The sequence below is a fragment of the Chlorocebus sabaeus genome, chromosome 28, assembly GCF_047675955.1.
Source record: "Chlorocebus sabaeus isolate Y175 chromosome 28, mChlSab1.0.hap1, whole genome shotgun sequence".
NCBI lineage: Eukaryota > Metazoa > Chordata > Mammalia > Primates > Cercopithecidae > Chlorocebus > Chlorocebus sabaeus.
In genome coordinates, this window is record NC_132931.1 from 11,487,888 (window position 1) to 11,509,939 (window position 22,052).

General features: G+C 53.3%; 1 protein-coding gene across 4 annotated transcripts; it reads left to right on the top strand.

Moving 5' to 3' along the window:
- Window positions 1-9,601: 9,601 nt before the first annotated feature.
- Window positions 9,602-19,654, top strand: NAT16 (N-acetyltransferase 16 (putative)). 4 transcript variants are annotated; one of them, XM_073012726.1, is made up of 5 exons: window positions 9,602-9,991; window positions 14,316-14,408; window positions 15,299-15,710; window positions 16,675-16,899; window positions 17,541-19,654. In XM_073012726.1, exons 3-5 carry the CDS (start codon window positions 15,303-15,305, stop codon window positions 18,111-18,113), a joined length of 1,206 nt encoding a protein of 401 aa, XP_072868827.1. In that variant the 5' UTR covers window positions 9,602-9,991; window positions 14,316-14,408; window positions 15,299-15,302; the 3' UTR covers window positions 18,114-19,654. The 4 variants fall into 4 exon arrangements, with proteins under 4 accessions (XP_072868827.1, XP_008016661.2, XP_037846378.1 ...); XM_037990450.2 differs by lacking the exon at window positions 9,602-9,991 and adding an exon at window positions 10,674-10,936; XM_008018470.3 differs by lacking the exon at window positions 14,316-14,408.
- Window positions 19,655-22,052: the final 2,398 nt, after the last annotated feature.

The window sequence follows — 22,052 nt, forward strand, 5'->3', positions numbered from 1 at the left end:
TGTGAGCCACTCTAGCAAATTAATCGAACCCAAAAGGGGGTCATGGGACCCCCAGTATATAGCCAGTCAGTCAGAAGTGCAGGTAGAATGACCTGAGGCTTGTGAGTGGCATTGGTAGTAGGGGACAGTCTTGTGGGACTGAGCCTCCACCTGTGGGATCTGTCACTACTCCAGGTAGTATCCAGATTGGACTGGGTTGAGACACCAGGCTGCAGAACTAATTGCTTACTTGGTGTGTGGGGAAAAAAAACCCACACATTTGGCCACAGGAGTCTCTTTTTTTAATTTTCCTTTCCTTCCTTTTTCCTTCCTCCCCTTCTTCCCTGCCCCTGCCTTCCCCTCCCTCTTTCTCTCCTTCTTTCTTTTCTTTTTTCCTTTCTCTCTTTACTGAATCTCGATCTGTCACTCAGGTTGGAGTGCAATGGTGGGATCTCAGCTCACTGCAACCTCCGCCTGCCGAGTTCAAGCAATTCTCCTGTCTCAATTTCCCAAGTACGTGGGATTACAGGTGTATGCCACCACGGCTGGCTAATTTTTTTTTTTTTTTTTTTTTTTGAGATGGAATCTCACTCTGTTACCCAGGCTGGAGTGCAATGGCCCGATCTTGGCTCACTGCAATCTCCGCCTCCCAGGTTCAAGTGATTCTCCTGCCTCAGCCTCCTGAGTAGCTGGGATTATAGGCACGCACCACCACGCCTGGCTAATTTTTGTATTTTTAGTAGAGACAGGGTTTCACCATGTTGGCCAGGATGGTTTCGAACTCCTGACCTCATGATCTGCCCGCCTTGGCCTCCCAAAGTGGTGCGATTACAGGCACAAGCCACCGCTCCCGGCCCGGCTAATTTTTAAAATTTTAGTAGAGATGGGTTTTCACCATGCTGGCCAGGCTGGTCTCGAACTCCTGATCTGAGGCAATCCACCTGCCTCGGCCTCCCAAAGTACTGGGATTACAGGTGTGAGCCACCGTGCCCAGCCTTAATTTTCTTTTAATCCGTAGGTTTCCTCTCCATCTCTCTCTGTCTCTTCTTCCAACTTATTTGTGGAAGAAATGAGATCATCCTGTAAATTTTCACTGCAACCTCTACCTCCCGGGTTCAAGGTATTCTCCTGCCTCAGCCTCCCAAGTAACTGGGATTACAGGTGTGCCTCACCATGCCTAGCTAATTTTTGTATTTTTAGTAGAGACAGGGTTTCACCATGTTGGCCAGGCTAGTCTCAAGTGATCCACCCGCCTCAGCCTCCCAAAGTGCTGGGATTACAGACATGAGCCACCACACCCAGCTAAAATTATATATATTTATCATATACAAAGTGATGCTTTGAAATATGTATTCTCTCTGATTTTGTGTATGTTAAATATTCTCCAGATAAAAAAGTGTTTTTGCTTGTTTGTTTGTTTTTGTTTTTGTTTTTTTTAGATAGGATGTCACTCTGTCACCCAGGCTGCAGTGTGCAGTGGCATGATCAGGGCTCACTGCAGCCTTGACTTTTTGGGCTTAAGAGATCCTCCTACAACTGGGACTGCAGGTGTGCACCACCACACCCGGCTAATTTTTAAAATTTTTTGTAGTGACAGAGTCTTGCTATGTTGCCCAGGCTGGTCTAGCCTAGGTCAGGCATAGTGGCTCACACTTGTAATCCCAGCACTTTGGGAGGCTGAGGCAGGTGGATCACCTGAGGTCTGGAGTTCGAGACCAGCCTTACCAACATAGACAAACCCTGTCTCTACTAAAAATACAAAACTAGTCGGGCATGGTGGTGCGTGCCTGTAATCCTAGCTACTCAGGAGGCTGAGGCAGGAGAATCACTTGAATCCGGGATGCAGAGGTTTCAGTGAGCCAAGATGGTGCCATTGCACTCCAGCCTGGGCAACAATAGTGAAATTCCATCTCAAAAAAAAAAAAAAAAAATTAATTAATTAAATTAAATTAAATAATAAAAAATCAAACTGTATTTTTTTTTTTTTTTTTTTTGAGACGGAGTCTCGCTCTGTCGCCCAGGCTGGAGTGCAGTGGCCGGATCTCAGCTCACTGCAAGCTCCGCCTCCCGGGTTCATGCCATTCTCCTGCCTCAGCCTCCTGAGTAGCTGGGACTACAGGCGCCCGCCACCTCGCCCGGCTAGTTTTTTTGTAGTTTTAGTAGAGACGGGGTTTCACCGTGTTAGCCAGGATGGTCTCGATCTTCTGACCTCGTGATCCGCCCGCCTCGGCCTCCCAAAGTGCTGGGATTACAGGCTTGAGCCACCGCGCCCGGCCTTTTTTTTTTTTTTTTTTTTTGAGACAGAGTCTCACTCTGTCATCCAGGCTGGAGTGCCGTGGTGCGAGTTTGGCTCACTGCAAGTTCCGCCTCCTGGGCTCTCGCCATTCTCCTGCCTCAGCCTCCCGAGTAGCTGGGACTACAGGCGCCCGCCACCACACCTGGATAATTTTTTTGTATTTTTAGTGGAGACATGTTTTCACCATGTTAGCCAGGATGGTCTCGATCTCCTGACCTCATGATCCACCTGCCTCGGCCTCCCAAAGTGCTGGGATTACAGGCGTGAGCCACCGCGCCTGGCCCAAAACAGTGTATGTTTAATAGCCAGCTAAAGTGAGCTACTTGTAAGAAGAAGTGGAATTAACCAGGCCCTTAGAAGATGACAATAATACTTGCTGAGTAAATGAGCAGACATTGTAGCCAGTATTGGTTTATGTGCATGGGAAAGAGGAAGCTGAGGACTGGGGGAGCACAGGTGTGAAACTTCACGTACATCCAAGCACAATAGTCACACTTCTAACCTTCAGAAGTGTAGTGTGAGGCTGGGCTGTGGACTGGTTTGGGATTAGGATACTGGGAATCAGGGTGCACGGTGGCTCATGCCTGTACTACCAGCATTTTGGGAGGCCCAGGTAGGCGGATCACTTGAGATCAGGTGATGATTAACATGATGAAACCCTGTCTCTACTAAATGTGATGAAACATGTGAGATCAATATGATGAAACTCCGTTTCATATATATATAAAAAAAAAATAGCTCGGTGTGTGGTGGGTGCCTGTAATCCCAGTTACTTGGGAGGCTAAGGCAGGAGAATCGCTTGAACCCGGGAGGCAAAGGTTGCCATGGACTGAGATCCCGCCACCACGGCACTCCAGCCTGGGCGACAGAGGGACAGAGGGATAGAGGAAGACTGTATCAAAAAGAAAAAAAAAACCAGCCAGGAAGCCAAGGTGGGCAGATCACTTTAGGTCAGGAGTTCGAGATCAGCCTGGCCAACACGGTGAAACCCCATCTCTACTAAAAATACAAAAAAAAAAAAAAAAAAAAAAAAAAAAAATAGCTGGGTGTGGTCTCAGCTACTCGGCAGGCTGAGGCAGGAGGATGGCTTGAACCCAGGAGGCAAAGGTTGCAGTGAGCCAAGATGTCACCACTGCACTCCAGTCTGGGCAACAGAGTGAAATTCCATCTCAAAAACCAAAACAAACAAAAAACAGGGATACCAGAGTCAGGTTTTATCTTTACCTCAGGTCAACTGGGTGACCTGACATAAGTGATCAGTCTGGTCTCACTGTCCCCAACTGCAGACATAGGCTGGAGGCATTCATGCATTCATAAATACAAATTAAGCACCTACTATGTGCCAAGAACTGAACTAAGTACTTAAGTACCAGTGGCATAAAAATAAGTATGACATCATCCCTGTTCTAAAACAGGTTTATAGCCTGGCGTGATGGCTCACACCTGTAATCCCAGTACTTTGGAAGGTCCAGGTGGATGGATGACCCGAGGTCAGGAGTTCGAGACCAGCCTGACCAACATGGTGAAACCCCTTCTCTACTAAACATACAAAATTAGCCAGGTGTGGTGGTGTATGCCTGTAATTTCAGCTACTTGGGAGGGTGAGGCAGGAGAATTGCTTGAACCCAGGAGGCAGAGGTTGCAGTGAGTCAAGATAGTGCCATTGCACTCCAGCCTGGGCAACAAAAGCAAAACTCTGTTCAATAAATAAAAAATAAATAAATAGTTTATAGCTGGGTGCGGTGGCTCACATCTGTAGTCCCAGCACTTTGGGTGGAGGCGAGAGGATCACTTGAGCCCAGGAGTTCAAGACCAGTCTGGGCAACACGGTGTGACTCCGCCTCTACAAAATTTTTTTTTTTTTTTGAGACGGAGTCTTGCTCTGTCGCCCAGGCTGGAGTGCAGTAGCCGGCTCACTGCAAGCTCCGCCTCCTGGGTTTACGCCATTCTCCTGCCTCAGCCTCCTGAGTAGCTGGGACCACAGGCGCCCGCCACCTCGCCCGGCTAGTTTTTTGTATTTTTTAGTGGAGACGGGGTTTCACCATGTTGGCCAGGATGGTCTCAATCTCCTGACCTCGTGATCCACCCGTCTCGGCCTCCCAAAGTGCTGGGATTACAGGCTTGAGCCACCGTGTCCGGCCCTACAAATTTTTTTTTTTTTTTTTTTTTTTTTTTTTAATTAGCAGGGCGTGGTGGTGTGCATCTGTGCTACTAACTACTCGGGAGGCTGAGACGGGAGGATCACTTGAGCCTGGGAGTTTGAGGTTGCAGTGAGCTGTGTTTGTGCCACTGCATTACAGCGTGGGCGAAAGAGCAAGACCGTGTCTCCAAAAATCAAATAAAACGGTTCATGATCACGCGTAGTGATTTTCCCTCTTTCTCTTCTTGCCTGATTCCTGAAGCTCCTGTGGGTGTTCCTCGAGCCCTGACAGTCCTGCCTGCAGAATAAACAAGAGGCTTCAGTTATGCCTGAATTCCAAAGTACAGGCTGTTATACACCCCATGTGAGAATTGCTGCTCCAGTTGGCTGGATAATAATACCTACCGTCAATTGAAATGTTGTGCCAGGAATGCTCTGCCAGGCACTTTACACACATTACCTTATTTAATCCTTACTGGAAGTTGGGTGCTATGTCCTCTTTGAGACTGAGAAAGCCGTGACTTCATGACTCACCAGGAAAGTATGGCATCTCTGATATCTGCCTTGTGGGATGAGCTAGATGATTCCTTTTAGTCTATCATTCTGAGTAAGCCTTTTAGGCGCTTACTGGCTCTGTGACTTGTGGGGGGGGTGGGTGCAATTACTTAACCCTTTCATCTCTGGTCTCCTTCCTTTGTCTGCAAGAGGAGCTGATTGTGAAGGTTGTAAAGCATACAAGGTATTGGCCAGAGGTGGTGGCTCATGCCTGTAATCCCAGAACTTTGGGAGGCCAAGGTGGGAGGATCACTTGAAGCCAGGAATTTGAGATGAACCTGGGCAATGTAGCAAGACCCCATGTCTACAAAAAATTTAAAAAATAAAATAAAAAGAGAAAAAGCATATGAGGGATCCAGGTCCAGGTCATTTCCTGTAAATCATTCACATCTTTTATTTCACTGCCCTCGTCACAGCACAGATGTTCCATAGATAGCTGGAGACAGCCTGGGAGGTCAAGACTTGATTTGTAGATTGGGGAATTGTCGAGAGAGAGAGGTCACTGGATAGGGTGTGATAAGGGGGATGGCAGAAGACTTAGCATTGATTTCACAGTGGGACAGGGAGAAGCGGGGTCTAAGAGGAAAACACTCAAAAGCAAAAATCCAGAGGAAGAAGTCTTCATCAGAATCCTGAGATGCCAAGGCTTTCAGCTTGCTGAGTATGAAGAGTCAAGGTGGCTTATTATGGCCTGGAGAGGTGGCCCATGTCTGTAATTCCAGCACTTTGGGAGACCAAGGCAGGAGGATGGCTTGAGGCTAGGAGTTCAAGACCAGCCTGGGCAACATAGCAAGACTCTGCCTCTACAAAAAATACAATAATTAGCTGGGTGTGGTGACATGTGCCTGTAGTCTCAGTTACTCAGGGGGCTGAGGTGGGAGATCTCTTGAGCCCAGGAGTTTGAGGTTGCAGTGAGCTATGATTGTGCCACTACACTCCACTTCAGGTGAAAGAGCAAGATCCTGTCTCTTAAAAAAAAATTTTGTTTTTTTTTTTTGAGACTAGGTCTCGCTCTGTTGCCCAGGCTGGAGTGCAGTGGCACCATTTTGGCTCACTGCAACCTCCACATCCCGGGTTCAAAGATTATCCTGCCTCAGCCTCCAGAGTAGCTGGGATTACAGGCACGTGCCACCATGCCCAGCTAATTTTTGTATTTTTAGTAGAGAAGGGGTTTTGCTATGTTGGCCAGGCTGGTCTTGATCTCCTGACCTCAAGTGATCCACATGCCTTGGCCTCTCAAAGTGTTGGGATTACAGGCATGAGCCACGGCACCCAGCCTATCTCCAGTATTAATGGCACTAATACTTGATTGGTGCTTTATTCTCTCTCTCTCTATATATATATATATGTATGTGTATATATGTATATATGTATGTGTATATATATGTATGTATATATATACACGCACACATACACACACGTAGATACACATATATATACATATACATATAGATACACGTGTATATATGTGTGTGGGGGGGGGAGAGAGAGAGACGTGTCTCCCTTTGTCACCCAGGCTGTCACCCAGTGGCACCTTCAGAGCTCATTGCAACTCCAGACTCCAGGGTGCTAGCGATCCTCCCGCCTCAGCCTCCTGAGTAGCTGAGACCACAGGTGCATGCCACCGTGCGTCGGCCTCCCAAAGTGTTGGCATTACAGGCCTGAGCCAGGAGGATCACTTGTGGTCAGGAGTTTGAGACCAGCCTGGCCAATATGGTGAAACCCTGTCTCTACTAAAAATACAAAAATTAGCTGGGCATGGCCAGGTGCCATGGCTCACGCCTGTAATCCCAGCACTTTGGGAGGTCGAGGTGGGCGGATCACCTGAGGTTAGGAGTTTAAAACCAGCCTGACAAACATGGAGAAACCCAGTCTCTACTAAAAATACAAAAATTAGCCGGGCGTGGTGACGCATACCTGTAATCTCAGCTACTTGGTAGGCTGAGGCAGGAGAATCTCTTGATCCCGGGAGGCGGAGGCTGCGGAGGCTGCGGTGAGCCAAGATCAAGAGACTGCACTCCAGCCTGGGCAACAAGAGTGAAACTCTGTCTCAAAAAAAAAAAAAAAAAAAAAAAAAAAAAAAAAATTACCTGGGCGTGGTGGTGCAGCTACTCAGGAAGCTGAGGCCAGAGAATCGCTTGAACCCAGGAGGCGGAGGCTGCAGTGAGCCGAGATCGCGCCACTGGACTCCAGCCTGGGCGACAGAGCGAGACTCTTTCTCAAAATAAAAAATAAAAAATAAAATAAAATAAAACAAATCCTATGGGATCTAGTCCATAGCCTTCTCCGAAGCTACTTTGCTCTTCTGTAAAATGGCTAAACAATCCCCCCTCCCCTACAGCGTTATGAAGATTCAGCTACAGTGCTTAGTAAACATTCACCACATCACCACCAGTACTGGGTAGAGGGTAGTCCTGGAACCGAGGCCAGCCACTCCAGGGCTGTCTCCTCTCAGCCAGAGCTCTCCTCCATCCCAGAGTAGGCCGCCTCCCTGCATCCTCTGAACACTTAAGAAGCTGAAAGCCACTTGTTCTGTTGCTGAGAGGGAAACCGGCTCTCCTAGATGTCTGAGAATGAAGCCTGGAACAAGATGGCTTTCCATTGGTCCAGTGAGCGGTTTGGAGGCGGGACTTACAGCGACAAGTTGCTTCTGAGTGGCTTGGATTAAGGGGAGGGGTCGAAACGTTGGGAAACTTTTGATTCTGATTGGCTGATGGAACTGGAAGTGTGTGAGTGTTGGGCCAATCCAAGAGTTTCTGTTGGTGGAAGGTGTGGCTTCTGGCTACAGGGGCGGGATTAGCGTATGATGGTCTCTCCCTTTGGCCACTAGTGATTTTTTCCTTGAAATCTGTAACTTTTTGAAGTTCTTTCCCACTGTGAAACATATGGCACCTTAACTGCAATCTGCAGTTTGGTGAGACGCACAATGTGTTAGCGCTTTCAGAAATCAGAAATGGGGGAAGTCCTATTATATCAAAAGGTTGAATAACTTGTCAGTTGCCTTTCGCCCTGCCTCAGCCTAAACGTCCTGATTCTCATCCCTTTAACCCTTGGTGTTATTTCTGTTTAGCCCTTTAACCCTCGGTTGGAATTCCTGTATGTGGGATTCCAGGAACATGACCTTCCTTCTTATTACATTGGCACATCCAATGGGGTCAGTTTGCCTAGCTATGAAGTTATCACCTCGGAAAGTAAAAAAAAAAAAAAAAGGAATAAGATGAGTGAAAATGAATTTCAGGGTGGGGGAGAGGGTAGGGGGAGCATGAGAGCTGGGCAGCCCCTGGAGAGAGGACTCCAGCAGACCTTGAAAGTCCTTAACATTTTTCCCTGCATCTCCAAAGCAGTTTACAGTTACTACGTCCATCACTTCCCATCATCTTTCCATCAGTTACTATGTCCATTACCCAGTTTACAGTTACTTTGTCCATCACTTTCTTGGTTCCTTACAAGGTAGAACTGAAGGTGTTCTGATCTCACTTTATTTATTTATTATTTTATTTTATTTTGAGTTGGATTCTCGCTCTGCCGCCCAGGCTGGAGCGCAATGGCACGATCGCGGCGCACTGCAGCCTCTGCCTCCTGGGTTCAAGCGTTTCTCCTGCGTCAGCCTCCCGCGTAGCTGGGATTACAGGCGCACGCCACTGTGCCCGGCTGATTTTTGTATTTTTTTCAGTAGAAACGGGGTTTCGCCATGTTGGCCATGCTGGTCTTGAACTCCTGACCTTAGGTGATCCGCCCACCTCGGCCTGCCAGAGTGCTGGAATTACAGGCATGAGCCCCCGCGCCCGGCCAGGCCAGGCTAATTTTTGTATTTTTAGTAGATACGGGGTTCCACCATGTTGGCCAGGCTGGTCTCGAACTCCTGACCTCAAGTGATTCGCCCGCCTCGGCCTCCCAAAGTGCTGGGATCACAGGCGTGAGCCACCGCACCCAGCCTTAAGTTCATTTTATAGGTGGGATGGAGAACCTTGTAGGAGTTAAGAGCCTGGGCCACCAGCTTATTAGAGCCAGGGGCAGCGCTGCACCCACCCGGGTCCCAACTCCACACTTCCCTCTTCCTCCCCAGCTACCAGGATCAGCATGGGGTGCAGAGCCTCCTGCGTGCAGAGGTCTGTGTGAATGTGCCACGGTGTGCGCTGCCTACCTGGAGGTCTTTCTGCCTGCTGCCCCGCGGGGTACTTTGTGGACTGAGGGGCCTTGTGCACCTGGGGGACCAGGGTGCTCGGGCGCCCACACCGTGGTGAGAAGATGGAGAGGTCTTGGCCTCCCTCTGCCCTTTTTAGCCTCTCAACTTCTGTCTCTTGATGTCTCTTCGCCTTCCCGGTGTTCTAAGGTTTCTGATTCCCTCGATCAGTTTCTGGGGACGAAGGCTCAGAGTCCCCCTTCCCAGCCGCTCTTACAATGGAGACAGGAGATTTCATTGAGGGGTGGCTCCTAGAGGAGGGGGACTTCGGGGCAATGGTGGACCCCCAGGCAGAGAACAGAGGTGCTGGGCGTGGGGTGGGGAGATAACTAAGCCAGCAACTCCAGCATCACCACCACCAAAACCCGAGACATCCCGATCCCCAGTCCCACTCCCCAGCCGGGATACAGGGCGGAGTCTCGGCAGTAGGGCTTGAGGCCACCCAGCTGCCCAGGGCGCACCCCGACCCCCGGCCCCGCCAGCAGGGCACGAGTCCGCTCCGGATCCGTCCCGGGTTTCTCCCGTGTCGCCGGGGTCTCCGCCCCTCTAAGCTGCCGCCGAAGCGTCGCCGCGGGAGCCACGCGTGCCACCCGAACCCCTGAACCGCTGGGCGCCCCGGCCCGCGTCGCCAACGGTGCTGCGGCGCAGCCCCGGAGCTGACCTTCGACGTTCGAGTCGGGCTCCGACAGCGCGGCGGAGTCCCCGAGCATCATCCTCCTTTGACTCTTGGGGGCTCCAAAGGGACCTCTCGCTTGGCACCGGGGGTGTCTGCGCCCGCCGCCCGCCCCGATTGGCTTTGCGGCATCTCGGCCCTGGCTCCAGCTCCGGCTCCGGCGAGGTAGGGGGGCGGCCGGGCCTGGGGACTGGGGAGGGGACTACCGTGCTCCTTCACCTCAGAATGGGGCAGCAGAAGGCCACCGCCCCCCAGGGGTACCAAGGGGCTGCGCCCCCTCCTGCCCACCCCTCCCAGTCCGGTGACCCAGAAAACTGAGTCAGAGGCTGCGCTTCAGGTGTCCAGAAGCGCTCCCCTGCCCCCCTCTGTTGCCATGTCGCTCCCACCTGTCCCCAGGGTCCGGTGCCCAGGGGAACCCCCGCCAAACAGACCGCTCCCTTCGCAGTCTTCCTCTCGCCCAAGCCCAAGCCCCCACACCGGGATAGAGGCAGGGGGATGACCCTCACTCGGGAAGACCCTCCAGGACAGCCCCCCTCCTCCACGACTATGGCCCTCTGGGGTCCCCACCCCTATTCGCTGGGCCAACTTCCTCAGCCCCTGCCTCTGCCCACTCCCTAGGCCTTCCCTCCAGCCCCCACTTCATCGCCTCTCCCTTGTCTCTGTTTCCAAGGTTGTTCTCTTCCAGCCTTTTTTCTGACTTTCTTTTCCCCTTGACCCCTTCCGCCCCCGGATCCCCGCCCTCCACACCCCGGGGCGAAGGGGGTGTGTCACGCTCCTTTCTATTTACAGTGTCCCAGGGGAGGGGGTGCGTGCTAGGATTTTTTTTTTTTTTTTTTTAATCTGCTGGGCCCTGAGTCACGAGGTGTCATGTCTGTGATTCAGTGTCGAAGCCTCCTCCCGCTTCCCGGCCTGTCCCCTGCGGCCGCATCTCCTGTCTGCTTTTGTCTGCTCTCTGCCTCCATTCCCGTTCTTTTCGCTCTCATCTTTGGGCGCTTTGTGCAGCCGCCTTCTTTGTCTCCGCCTCCCCGGCGACTGGGCTCTCCCTTCCCTCCCTCTGCTCCCTCCCCCAGTGTCAAGAAACCATCGGCCTCAAGGGCATCGATATTTCAGGTGTGTGGGGGTGCGGTGGGAGTGGGGTGCGGGTGGGTGGGCTCCCGGCATTCCCAGCTCTGACTCCGATCATGCCCAGCTATGACTCGGATCACCCCCTCCCCAAAGCAATCATTCATATTTATGAGATTTAAAGAATGTCCCCAAGGATGTGGGGATAGGGATGAAGAAAGAAATGCTGTCCCTCTTTTTTTTTTTGACGGCATCTCACTCTCGTTGTTCAGGCTGGAGTGCAATGGCACAATCTCGGGTCACCACAATCTCTGCCTCCCGGGTTCAAGCGATTCTCCTGCCTCAGCCTCCTGAGTAGCTGGGATTACAGGAATGCACCAGCCCGCCAGGCTAATTTTGTTTTTTTGTTTGTTTGTTTGTTTGTTTTTTTAGTAGAGACAGGATTTCTCCATGTTGGTCAGGCTGGTCTCCAGCTCCTGACCTCAGATGATCCGCCTCCCTCCGCCTCCCAAAGTGCGGGGATTAAAGGCATGAGCCACCTTGCCGGGCCAAGAAATGCTGTTCCTCTTTTAGGAGGGCGTTTGGTCCAGGAGATACCTGGACTACATCCCCGACAGTGCCCTGGACTCACCAGCTGCCTCCACCTCTGCCTAGACATCTGATGAGAGTTAAGAGTTCCATGGAACCAGGCTAGAGGGTGCTGGACTGGAGGGTAGGAAGCGGTCAGCGCGTGAAGCAAGGGTTACGGGCCAGCCCACAGGTTTGGCTTGGTCTGAAATCCCTGACCTGTTTTATTACTCACCTCCTCCAAGGTTTAAGGAGCTGGGAAGCTTTGTTCATGTCCCCAAAAAAGGAATGGGGTAGTGGTGGTGCCTAGGTTGAAAGATGGGGGATGCGTTGGAAAGTTCTTCCTTCCCCGTGACTCTGAGAACTCCCCACGTCCACCCCTACCCTTACCTCCTGCCACAAACAACCTTATCTGAGATGTAGAAATACCATTTGGAAAAGGTCTCCCCACTGTAAGCAAGGGAAGGAGACTGGAGCCGAATGTCTTGAATGAGTCAGGTGGGTTCCAGTCTACCCGTTGCTCACACCTCATCACCTTTGGGGGCAGCGAGGGTATTACTGGAGGCACCACTGAACCACCAGCTTGCATTTTCCTGGGAGCCATGAATAGCTGCTTCATGTTGCCTGGAGCTGCAGATGGAGTCAGAAGCTAACTTGCTCTTCTTTGGGTCGCATTGTCCCCAGAGTGTGGTGCAAGAGGTCTGGGGCTTGGGTTGGTCCCAGGCATGGAGGCTTGTGTATTGGCATAGGGATTGCTGACCGTGTGGGCCAGACAGTGAGGGAGTTCCCAGCAACCCCATCTCTGGTTCTTCATCATCTTATACCACCTGAGCCCTTCAACTCCTGTTCGAGGACCCAGTAGTTCCCCTCCTTGCCCTTCAGGCTGAGTTCAGAGATCCAGATACACCACAAAGAGATCTTGGCTGGGCATGGTGGCTCACACCTAATATCCCAGCACTTTGGGAAGTGGAGGTGGGACGAAGACCAGCCTGGGCAACATAGTGGGACCCCATCTCTAAAAAACTTAAACATTTAAAAAAGTAGCCAAGTGTAGTGGCACACGGTAGTCTCAGCTACTCGGGAGGCTAAGGTGGGATGATCGCTTGAGCCCAGGAGGTTGAGGCTGCAGTGAGCTATGATGATGCCATTGCATTCCAGCCTGGGCGACAGAGCAAGACCCTGACTCAAAGAATAAAATAAAATAAACAAATAAGCAACAACAAAAATAATAAGTCTTCTCCCCTGGCCTGGAAGCCAAGGAAACTTAACTTTTAGCCTGGCTCTACCCAGACTGAGTCACCTCAGGCAAGGCTAATCTCCTTGATTGTGAAATCAAGGCTAATCTCCTTGATTGTGAAATCAAGGGTAATCTCCTTGATTGTGAAAACAATGGGTTGAAACTGATGGTCTCTAATGGCCCCAGCAGGGGATCTAAATCCTCTGAGCTTGGCTTCCTCCTCTCCTCTGATAATTCTGGCTCCATATCCAGGTAACTTCCAGGTGTTGGAATCAGATGAGAAAGAATCAGAAAACAAAGAGGGAGATGGAACTCTTGTCTTGAAGCTTGGTTTGTATAGCGAGCATACCGCGTTTAGGCAAGCTCTGTTTATGACTTGGAAGTGCAAAGCACTCCTTGGTCCCACTGCTGGTCAACCTTCCCCAAACCTAAGAACCCAGGTCAGGCTTTTGTAAAAAACAAACAAACAAAAAAAAAACTCCAGTTAAGTCAATATCACCCCCACAGAGTAGCTGGTCTTTGTGCCCTTGGGATGTTGGTTAATGAGGCTTAATGTAGGTTATCTGAGGTGAGCATTATCATTGGCTGAAAGAGAGAGGGGGGATTTGATTGGTCGATTTGGCTGATCTGGAAGAGACAGGCCCAGAAATAGAAGTCGCTGGGACTTGGATAGGGGGCTTTCTCTTTCGTTTTGATGGAACCTTTTCAAATGGTTCCTAGTCCTGGAGTGGACAGAGCCCAAGTCTCCCTATGGGGAAGAGGGGCAGAAGGAAGGAAAGGAGGGTGGGGGGTGGGGGTTGATTGGCTTAGAAGGAATGGCTCGACATTTTCTTTTTCTTTTTCTTTCTTTCTTTTTTTTTTTTTTTTTTTTTTGACAGAGTCTCTGTTGCCCAGGCTGGAGTGCAGTGGCTCAACCTTGGCTCAGGCTCACTACAACCTCCACCTCCCGGCTTCAAGTGACTCTTGTTCCTCAGCCTCCCTAGCAGCTGGGCTTACAGGCATCCACCACTATGCTCAGCTAATTTTTGTATTTTTGGTAGAGATGGTGTTTCATCATGCTGGCCAGGCTGGTCTCGAACTTCTGACCTCAGGTGATCTACCCACCTTGGCTGAGCCACCGTGCTAGGCTGCCTTGACATTTTCTAGTGGAGCTGTCTATCTTGCTTATATTTGAATGTGTATGTCAAGAGGTGGAGGTGGGGGGATGGGGAACTGGGGCAGCAATATGGAGGATATTTGGGGTCTACACTCTCCTCCCTTTGCCCTGGCTGGGATTGTAACTGGCAGTGGCAGGAAATGGGGGTGGGGGTGAATCCTTCACTGTTCTCTGGGAACTTTCTTGTGTATAGAGGGGAGTTTCTTTCTCATGTTGTCCTTGCAGAAGTCTTAGAGAGGTTATGGGATCCTTGAAGGAGTGTGCCTCTTTTTTTTACTACTTTTTTTTTTTTTTTGAGACAGGGTTTCTCTCTATCACACAGGCGGGAGTGCAGTGGTATGATCATGGCTCACTGCAACCTTTGCCTCCTTGGCTCAAATGATCCTCCCACTTCAGCCTCCAGAGCAGCTGGGACTACAGGCCCACCGCACCACCATGCCCGGCTAATTTTTTTTTTTTTTTTGTAGAGACAGAGTCTCACTATATTGCCCAGGCTGTTCTTAAACTCCATGACTCAACCAATCCACCTGCCTTGGCCTCCCAAAGTGCTGGGAGTACAGGTATGAGTCTTCGTGCCCGGCCTTCTTGTTTTTTTTTTTTTTTTTTTTTTTTTTTAACTACCCCCAAATGCCTTTTTTCTTTTGCCTGGGTCCCTGGTTGCTGGCTGGGCCTGGAGGAGATCTGGGGCTGGTCTATGGGGAGCTCACAGGGTTCTAAGTTTCTGACTGTTAGGGAGCATCCCGTAAGAGTGGAGTGGGTAGAGCTGAGATTTCTGGAAACTGGTGGAAGAGGGAGGGAGCTGGGAGCCCTCCACTCCCAGGGTCTGTGTGGACAGCAGAAAAGAAAGGGTGTTTGTGGGCCAGGTACAGTGGCTCACACCTGTAATCCCAGCACTGTGGGAGGACAAGGTGGGAGGATCTTGAGCCCAGGAGTTCGAGACCAGCCTGGGCAACATAGTGAGACCCCTATCTGTATTTAAAAATAATAATAAGAAGAAGTGAAGAAAGGGGCCGGTGTGGTGGCTCATGCCTGTAATCCCAGCACTTTGGGAAGCTGAGGTGGCAGGATCACCTGAAATCAGGGGTTCAAGACCAGCCTGGCCAACATGGTGAAACTCCGTCTCTACTAAAAATATAAAAATTAGCCAGGCATGGCGGCACCGTGCCTGTAGTCCCAGCAACTCAGGAGGTGAAGGCAGGAGAATAGTTTGAAACTGGCAGGCAGAGATTGCAGTGAGCCGAGATGGCGACACTGCACTCCAGCCTGGGCGACAAAAGGAGACTCCATCTCAATAAATAAATAAATAAATAAATAAGAAAGAAAGAAAAGAAAAGAAAAAAAAAGAAAGGGTATTTGTGTAGGAAGGGGCATTAGGACCGTTTGTGTGCAGGGGCCCAGATGTGGAAACAAAGGGCTCTGATCCAGGTGCTGCATTCTCTTTTTTCTGCAGGATCATGAAGCTGGAAGCCAGCTGTGGCACAGACACCTCAGAGGTCACTAAGCCGGAAAAAGAGGCTGCCCGAGATGCAGAGCCAAGCTCTGAAACCCGGCCACAGGAGGTGGAGGCCGAACCCAGGTCCGGATCGGGGCCTGAGGCTGAGGCTGAGCCCCAGGGGGCCGAGTCAGGGCCTGAGACCAAGGCCGAGTTGTCCGGGGCCGAGCCTGGGTCCAGATCTGGGCCTGAGGCTGAGGCTGAGGCCGAGCCATTGGACTTCGTGGTAGCCACGGAACGGGAGTTTGAGGAAGTGCTGGCCATCTCGGGGGGCATCTACGGCGGCCTGGACTACCTTCCCAGCCGCTACCACAGCTGGCTCCGGGACCCGGACCGCACGGTGGTGCTGGCCAAGCGCAACGGAGGCGTGGTGAGCCCGGGGGCAGGGCCCAGGTGACATGGGGTGAAGCCACCTGAGGGTGCGTGGACCTTAGGAAGAGGAGGATGAGAGCTTCTCCCCAGCCTTCGTCCGGATGCTGAGGAAGCGCAGGGCTTGCAGCGCGGATCCAGGGGCTATGTCAGTGAGGGTGGGGTGGAGGACTCCTAAAGCAGAGGAACAAGAGGGACAGGTGAGCGCTTGAAAGTTTGAGGATCCACTGGAGGATTTTTCTGGGGGTAAAAGCAAAAGAGGTGGGGAGCAGGAGAGACAGGGTAGGTTAAGGTTGGGAGCAGGATGAGCTTAGAATTGGGCTGGGGGAGGAGCTAAGAGGATGTGGGGCGTGGCAAACTCCCCAGGAAGGAGCCAGAGAAGGGGCGTGGCTAGCGGTCCAGGACTTGACACACTCGGAGCTGGAGCATCTCACGAGGTAGAAGGGGCCGGGCGCGTCGGCTCACGCCTGTAACCCCAGCTCTTTGGGAGGCCGAGGCTGGAGGATCACTTGAGGCTAGGAGTTCCAGACCAGCCTGGGCAACATGGGAGACCTCCGCTCTAAAAAATAAAAATAAAGAAACAGCCGGGAGTAGGGGTGCGTGTCTGTGGTCCCAGCTACTAGAAAGGCTTGGGGGTGGGGGGCATCGCTTGAGCCCAGGAGTTTGAGGCTGTAGTGACCTGTGATCGCACCACTGCGCTCCAGCCTGGGTGAGGAGACCCTGTCCTAAATTAAAAAAAAAAAAAAAAAAAAAAAAAAAAAAATGGTGGACGAGGCCCCGGCGAATGACTGTTCTGTCGGCTCTGTAATCTGAGGCCCAAGGGCCGTGCCAACCCAGGCCTGGCCTGGTGCCCGAGTGGTGACGACGGAGTGCTCAGCGTGTGGGAAGTGGAGAGCCCAGTGAGCCGACAGCCCTGGCAGGGACGGAGGCGGGGAGGGGCCCCGGCTAACGGCCTCGGTCCGCAGATCGCGCTGGAGTCGGTGAACGTGATCGACGCCGGGGAGACGGCGCTGGTGGAGGGCCTGCGCGTGGCGCCCTGGGAGCGCGGGAAGGGCGTGGCCGGGCTGCTGCAGCGCTTCTGCTCGCAGCTGGTCAAGCGACAGCACCCGGGGGTCAAGGTGGCACGGCTCACCCGGGACGACCAGCTGGGCCCCCGGGAGCTGAAGAAATACCGCCTAATCACCAAGCAGGTGAGAAGGACGGGGAACTCGGACGGCTGGGCCTCTCTGCTGGGGCACAAGAGGAGACCCTCCCCACCCCCAGCAGAACACGGGCTTGCCTTCTCTCTGGGCTCTACCGAGTGGCGCGGCCCCTAAGCCTTGCCCTGGGACTCCCAGTCCTCACCAGACCTTTTGACCCAGGGGAAGCCAAACTCCCGACTCCCAGCTTGAAACCCTAGTCCTCGCTTCCCAACTTCGGGCACCCTGCCTCCCCTAGGATCCTGCCTCTGTTCAGGGACCCAAGCATCCTCCTTTGAGCCTTTGTCCTCCCTCTGCGCCTCTCCAATCCTACGGACTGATCGGCCTCCCTGGCTTTCACGTCCCTGGAATCTCGGGGACCCGCACCCTCGGTTCCCTGGCTACACCATACTGATCCCACCTCTTCTTGGGGACCCACGTATTGGGAGCCCGTGTCCCTGGTCCCTGTCTGGTACCCTTGAAACCCAGGCTTTCCCATACCCTACTCGGCCCGGAGCCCTCACAGTCGCTCCTCCGGAGGGACGCAGGTGGGAGCCCGTGGCCGTGAACTTGGGAGTGAAGATGCCTGCCGAGAGGCACCGGGCTCGCTAGCCCTCCCGCGCCGGCCCCGCGCTCACTCGTGCCCCCCGCAGGGCATCCTTTTGGTCCGATTCAACGCGTCCGCGCTGCTGGCCGGGCTGGGCGCGCGGCTAGCGGCTCTGCGGACCTCCGGCACCTTCTCACCGCTGCCCACCGAGGCCGTGTCCGAGGCAGGCGGCGACGTGGCACGCCTCCTGCTGTCGCCCTCCGTGCAGCGCGAAGTGCTTCCGGGCGGGACCATCATCCAGGACTGGCAGCCCTACCGGCCTAGCGAGAGCAACCTGAGCCTGCTGGCGGCCAAGGGCCTGGAGTGGCGCGTGGACAGCCGCGCGCGCCCGCGCGTGCTCACGCTGTGCACGCGCCCCTTCCCCATCCCGCACGGAGGGGACGGCACTTGGCGCTATCTCAACATCGACGCCTTCGGCAGCGACGGCGCGCAGGTGCAGAGCCAGCTGCTGTGGCACCTGCAGCGCCAGGCCCCGCGCCTCGCCGGCCTCAACGTCATGTGCCAGCTCTTCCTGGAGCCCCAGCTGTGGTCGCAGCTGGCTGACTTCTGCCAGGCCGGGCTGGGGCTGGAGCTGGTGAAGGGTTATACTGAACAGTACCTGCTGGAGGCCGACATCTGAGGCCTCTCCTCTGGCGGGGAATGGGAAAAAGAAGTACTTTGGACCCGCCCCCTTCCACAGTTTCCCCCACCAGCCTCTCTCCTGCCATTTCCGACGCTGCATCCCCTGGGAAGTCCCCTCTGAGTCCTGCCCTCCTGCCCTTGCCGGCGCGGGTCCCCCCACTCTGTTCCTTTTCCCCTTACTATCTTGCCTCTAGCTCCCCCAAACACCATTGCCCATTCCCTGACCTGAACTTGCGGACTATTGGGTGTGGGGTGGAGGTGGGGGCCTTGAGTTGCTATTATCCACCCTTTTCCCAAAGAACTGGTCCCTGCACAGGCTTCAGAGTCCTTCCTTCCTTCTCCATCACCTCAGCCCGGGCGTGAACTCCCCCTTTCCTGGCTTCTCCCTTCTGCCCCCTCCTGGGTGGAAGCGCTCAGAAGTGTGTGGGATGCCAATTCACATTTCTTTTCTTCCTCCTGCCCTTTCTAAAGCCCTAAAAACTGGCCCTGCACTGCCCTCTCCACCTCAAGCCCCTCCCCCTGCTCAAGTGCCAGAGATCTGCTCTGGTGCCAGAGATCAGTGCCCTCTCCCCAATTCTCTCTAGCCTCCCATCCTCATCCTCTCTGGATCTCTACCACGCTTAACATCACAGTGCCCATTTTTCTGTCCCTGTTTCTCTTCCTATCACCAGCCCAGTGTGCAATCGAGAGAGAGAGAGAGAGAGAGAGAGAGATCCTGTAAAATGAAACGTATTTAGATTGCTCCCCCATTTGAGTCCTTGTTCATCTGGTGATGCACTTTCTGAGCCTGCCTCTCTCACCGGGGTTCCCTCCAGCTTTGCACAACGTTGCTATTTCGCAGGCTCCCCCGTGCCCCAGCTCACCCGGGCGCGGGTGTGGTGTGGTTCTGGCTGGAGAGTTTGGTACAGTGGACGGCAGGTCCCTCAGCGTGGCATAGGGGCTGTCTCCTGGTTCCAACCAGGCCGCCTTCTAGTGCAACTGGAATCCCCACCTCCTGGTATTTCTGGACACCACTCCCTTCCTCTGGATCATTTATGCTTTTAGAACTTTGAGAGTCTTCTATTTAATTGCAAGTAGTAACAGCTGCATCTGCACAGCGCTGTCTCCAATACTGGTTCCCCACATCAAAGGCAGAGGGAGAAAACAGAAGGCTGGGAAAGATCAAAGTGACTTCTAAGTCATTCATAGTAGCTAGGAGCCTCCCAGTGAAAAGAACCCAGGTGTCCCAAGCCTAGAGCATGACCTAGAACTTCACTCTGTGTGATGATGTTAGCAATGCATAGGTGCTAGGAGAATGTTGGCAGTGAGTTCGGGGTTCGCTGGGGATGGGATCTGAGATGTGGGCAGAGGTGGACACCAGCAGGTGGAAGAATGTAGACAAGGTGGGGGAGGAGGGGCAACCGCCGCTTCGCCACTTGCCCCAGCTCTGGTTTTGCTACTGTGCTGCTCTGCTTGGCTGCCTCCTGTGCCTGGCCACACTGCCACCCTCCTTGTCAAGGTGACCATGACTGTATGACAATAAAATGGACCTTTTGGCCACCCTCTGTGTCTGTTTCACTTCCCAGTGAAGAGGAATGAGACACATTTTCTTCCCTTTTCCCCAGCAGCCTGTATCAGAGATCTCTAAGCCCTGTGGCAATTGGGCTAATGACTCCCCAGGGAGCGGGGGAGGTGGGGAGGGGTTCTGGGGAGGGCTGCCGGCTGTGCGCCCCTACCCCACCCCTGCCAAGTGGAGGAAAGAAGCCGCTGCTCAGGACCGAGGTGGGCAGCGGCGGGGCCTCCTGGCTTGCCCTGGGCCTCGCTTTTCCCTGGACCTGGGAGTCGGCGGCTACCCAATTCTGTGGCATCCAAGTCCTGCTTGGCATCCAAGACCAGCTTCCATCAGCCAGGATCCAGGCCTCTAACCCCCCAGTTCCAGACTCGCCCGTGGCCAGCCGGGCTTGCTATCCCCTTTTCTAGGTGGGCAACCCGTGGTGGGTGGAGGAGGTGGAGAGAGCCTGGGCACCGCCCCCGCGAGCCTGCTCTGGATCTGCGGAGACTGCGATCCCCCAAAGTAACACGCGGGGGCGCCAGGACGTGCGCGGACGCGGGCGAGGCAGCACAAGGTGGTTTTCGTCCGTGTGAGTGTGTTCGTGGGCGTCTTTGTGTGTCTGCGTTTCTGTACATGTGTGCACGAGTCAGGGGGGTGTCTGGGTGGGATGGATTCGGGACAACGTGCCTGGTGTACCCCAGAATCAGGTACCTCAAGTGGTTTTTTTTTCTGTTGTTTGTTTTTTGATGAGGACGATGCTTGATATGTTACTATGTACGTGTGGACGGGGAGGCAGGCGACTTGTGTGTATTGTCGAGTGTGCACAGCGCAGCCTGTGAGTCCCTGCAACCGCGTCTTGGATTTCTGAAGTCGCATTCCTTGAGGGTTTTGGCGCCCCTCCCTCCACCTGGTAAAAGGAATGAATGAGAACACTTAGAGCACATCTCCATTGCCCTGCACACATCTCCAGCCTAGGTCTGGGTAACTGCTAGGCTAGGTGTGACATTGTGTTTGTGTAAGTGGGTGTGTCTCCGAATCTCAGTGTGATTCTGTAGGACAGTGTGTTGTGTGTGTGACAGGTGGAAGTTGCAAGAGGCTGGTTCAGGATGACTGAAGTGGTTTTCTTTCTCTTGGTGGGTAACACCTTGATGGTGTGTGTGTGTGTGTCTGTGTGTATTTGAGTGTGTGTGTGTGTGTGTGTCTCTCCCCAGTGGCTCTCTCCTCGTGTCTCTCCCCATCTCTGTCTCTTTCTCTCTCTTTCTTGGTGACTCATCTCTGCGGCGTTGCCCTCCCCCGCTTGCTGGGTCTCCCCTCCCCCACTCAGGAGTGGGTGGGGGTCTGAGGGCGAGTGGGACCTAGGGACTAAAAATCAGGGTGGGCACCCCCTTCCCATCACTCATCATTCTAGACCCTCCCATAGCCCCCAGCCCACCCCTCAGTCCCTTCCCCAGGACTCCCCAGCTCTGGGATGGGGAGGGGATAGGGCAAGATTTTCAATGGGGCAATTTTCAGGGGGCCTTCAGCATCTTCTGTAAGTTCAAAGTGGAGACCCCTTCCCCTCTCATAAAGTGGCCCCTTCCTGCCTTCCCCTCCACCATGGCTGACGCAGTTAAAGGCTGCAGAGGTGAGTCACCGGTTGGGGGGAGGGGGAGGAGAAGAGGGGAACGGTGAGCTTCGGGGTCCACAAGCCCCTGCTCTCTCTTTCTCTCCCAGACCTTCTCAGAGAAAAGACCCAGTGCTCTTCTTCACTCTCCTGGTTTTCCAAATCTTCAGCTTGGATTCCTACGATGCTGGATCCCATCTTCTCCAGAAACCCTCTTGGAGGGAGATTCAGAAACAAATACAAAGAGAGATGATGGATTCACACAAACAAGTCAGAGCCAATACCAGGCATCCCCAACCAGGTCCCCATATCGGCTCTGCCTTTTCCAGCACTCTGTCTCTCCCACTCTCTTCAGTTCTCTTTCTTTTTCTACTGTCTCCCTCCTTTCCCCATCCCAAGAACCTGTGCCCAGTCCAGAAGCCCCTAGAGGCAGCAGGGTATGAAGGGCACAGCTCACCCCCAGTAGAGGGGGGGAGTGTGTGAATGAGCTGACCCAGTAGGGAACTGGGATGGAGAGTGGCAGAAACAGAATGAGTCCAGAGACCATGCAGACAGAGTCAAGACCCAGATTGTGGAATCTCCAAGCCTTTGGTGCCCCAGGCATTCACATCCACCCCGTCCCTCACCATAGGATGACTGGAGCCTTGAGGATGCTGATTTCTGAGAAGTTCTCCTGGGCTTTTGAACTTAAGTGGAGGAAGGGAGGGATGGGGAGTGGGGGCATGTGTGTGCTTACACATACATTGTTGTGTGCCACCAAGCCAGGCACACTTTTTGGACACCAACGGATGCCCAGAACTGGG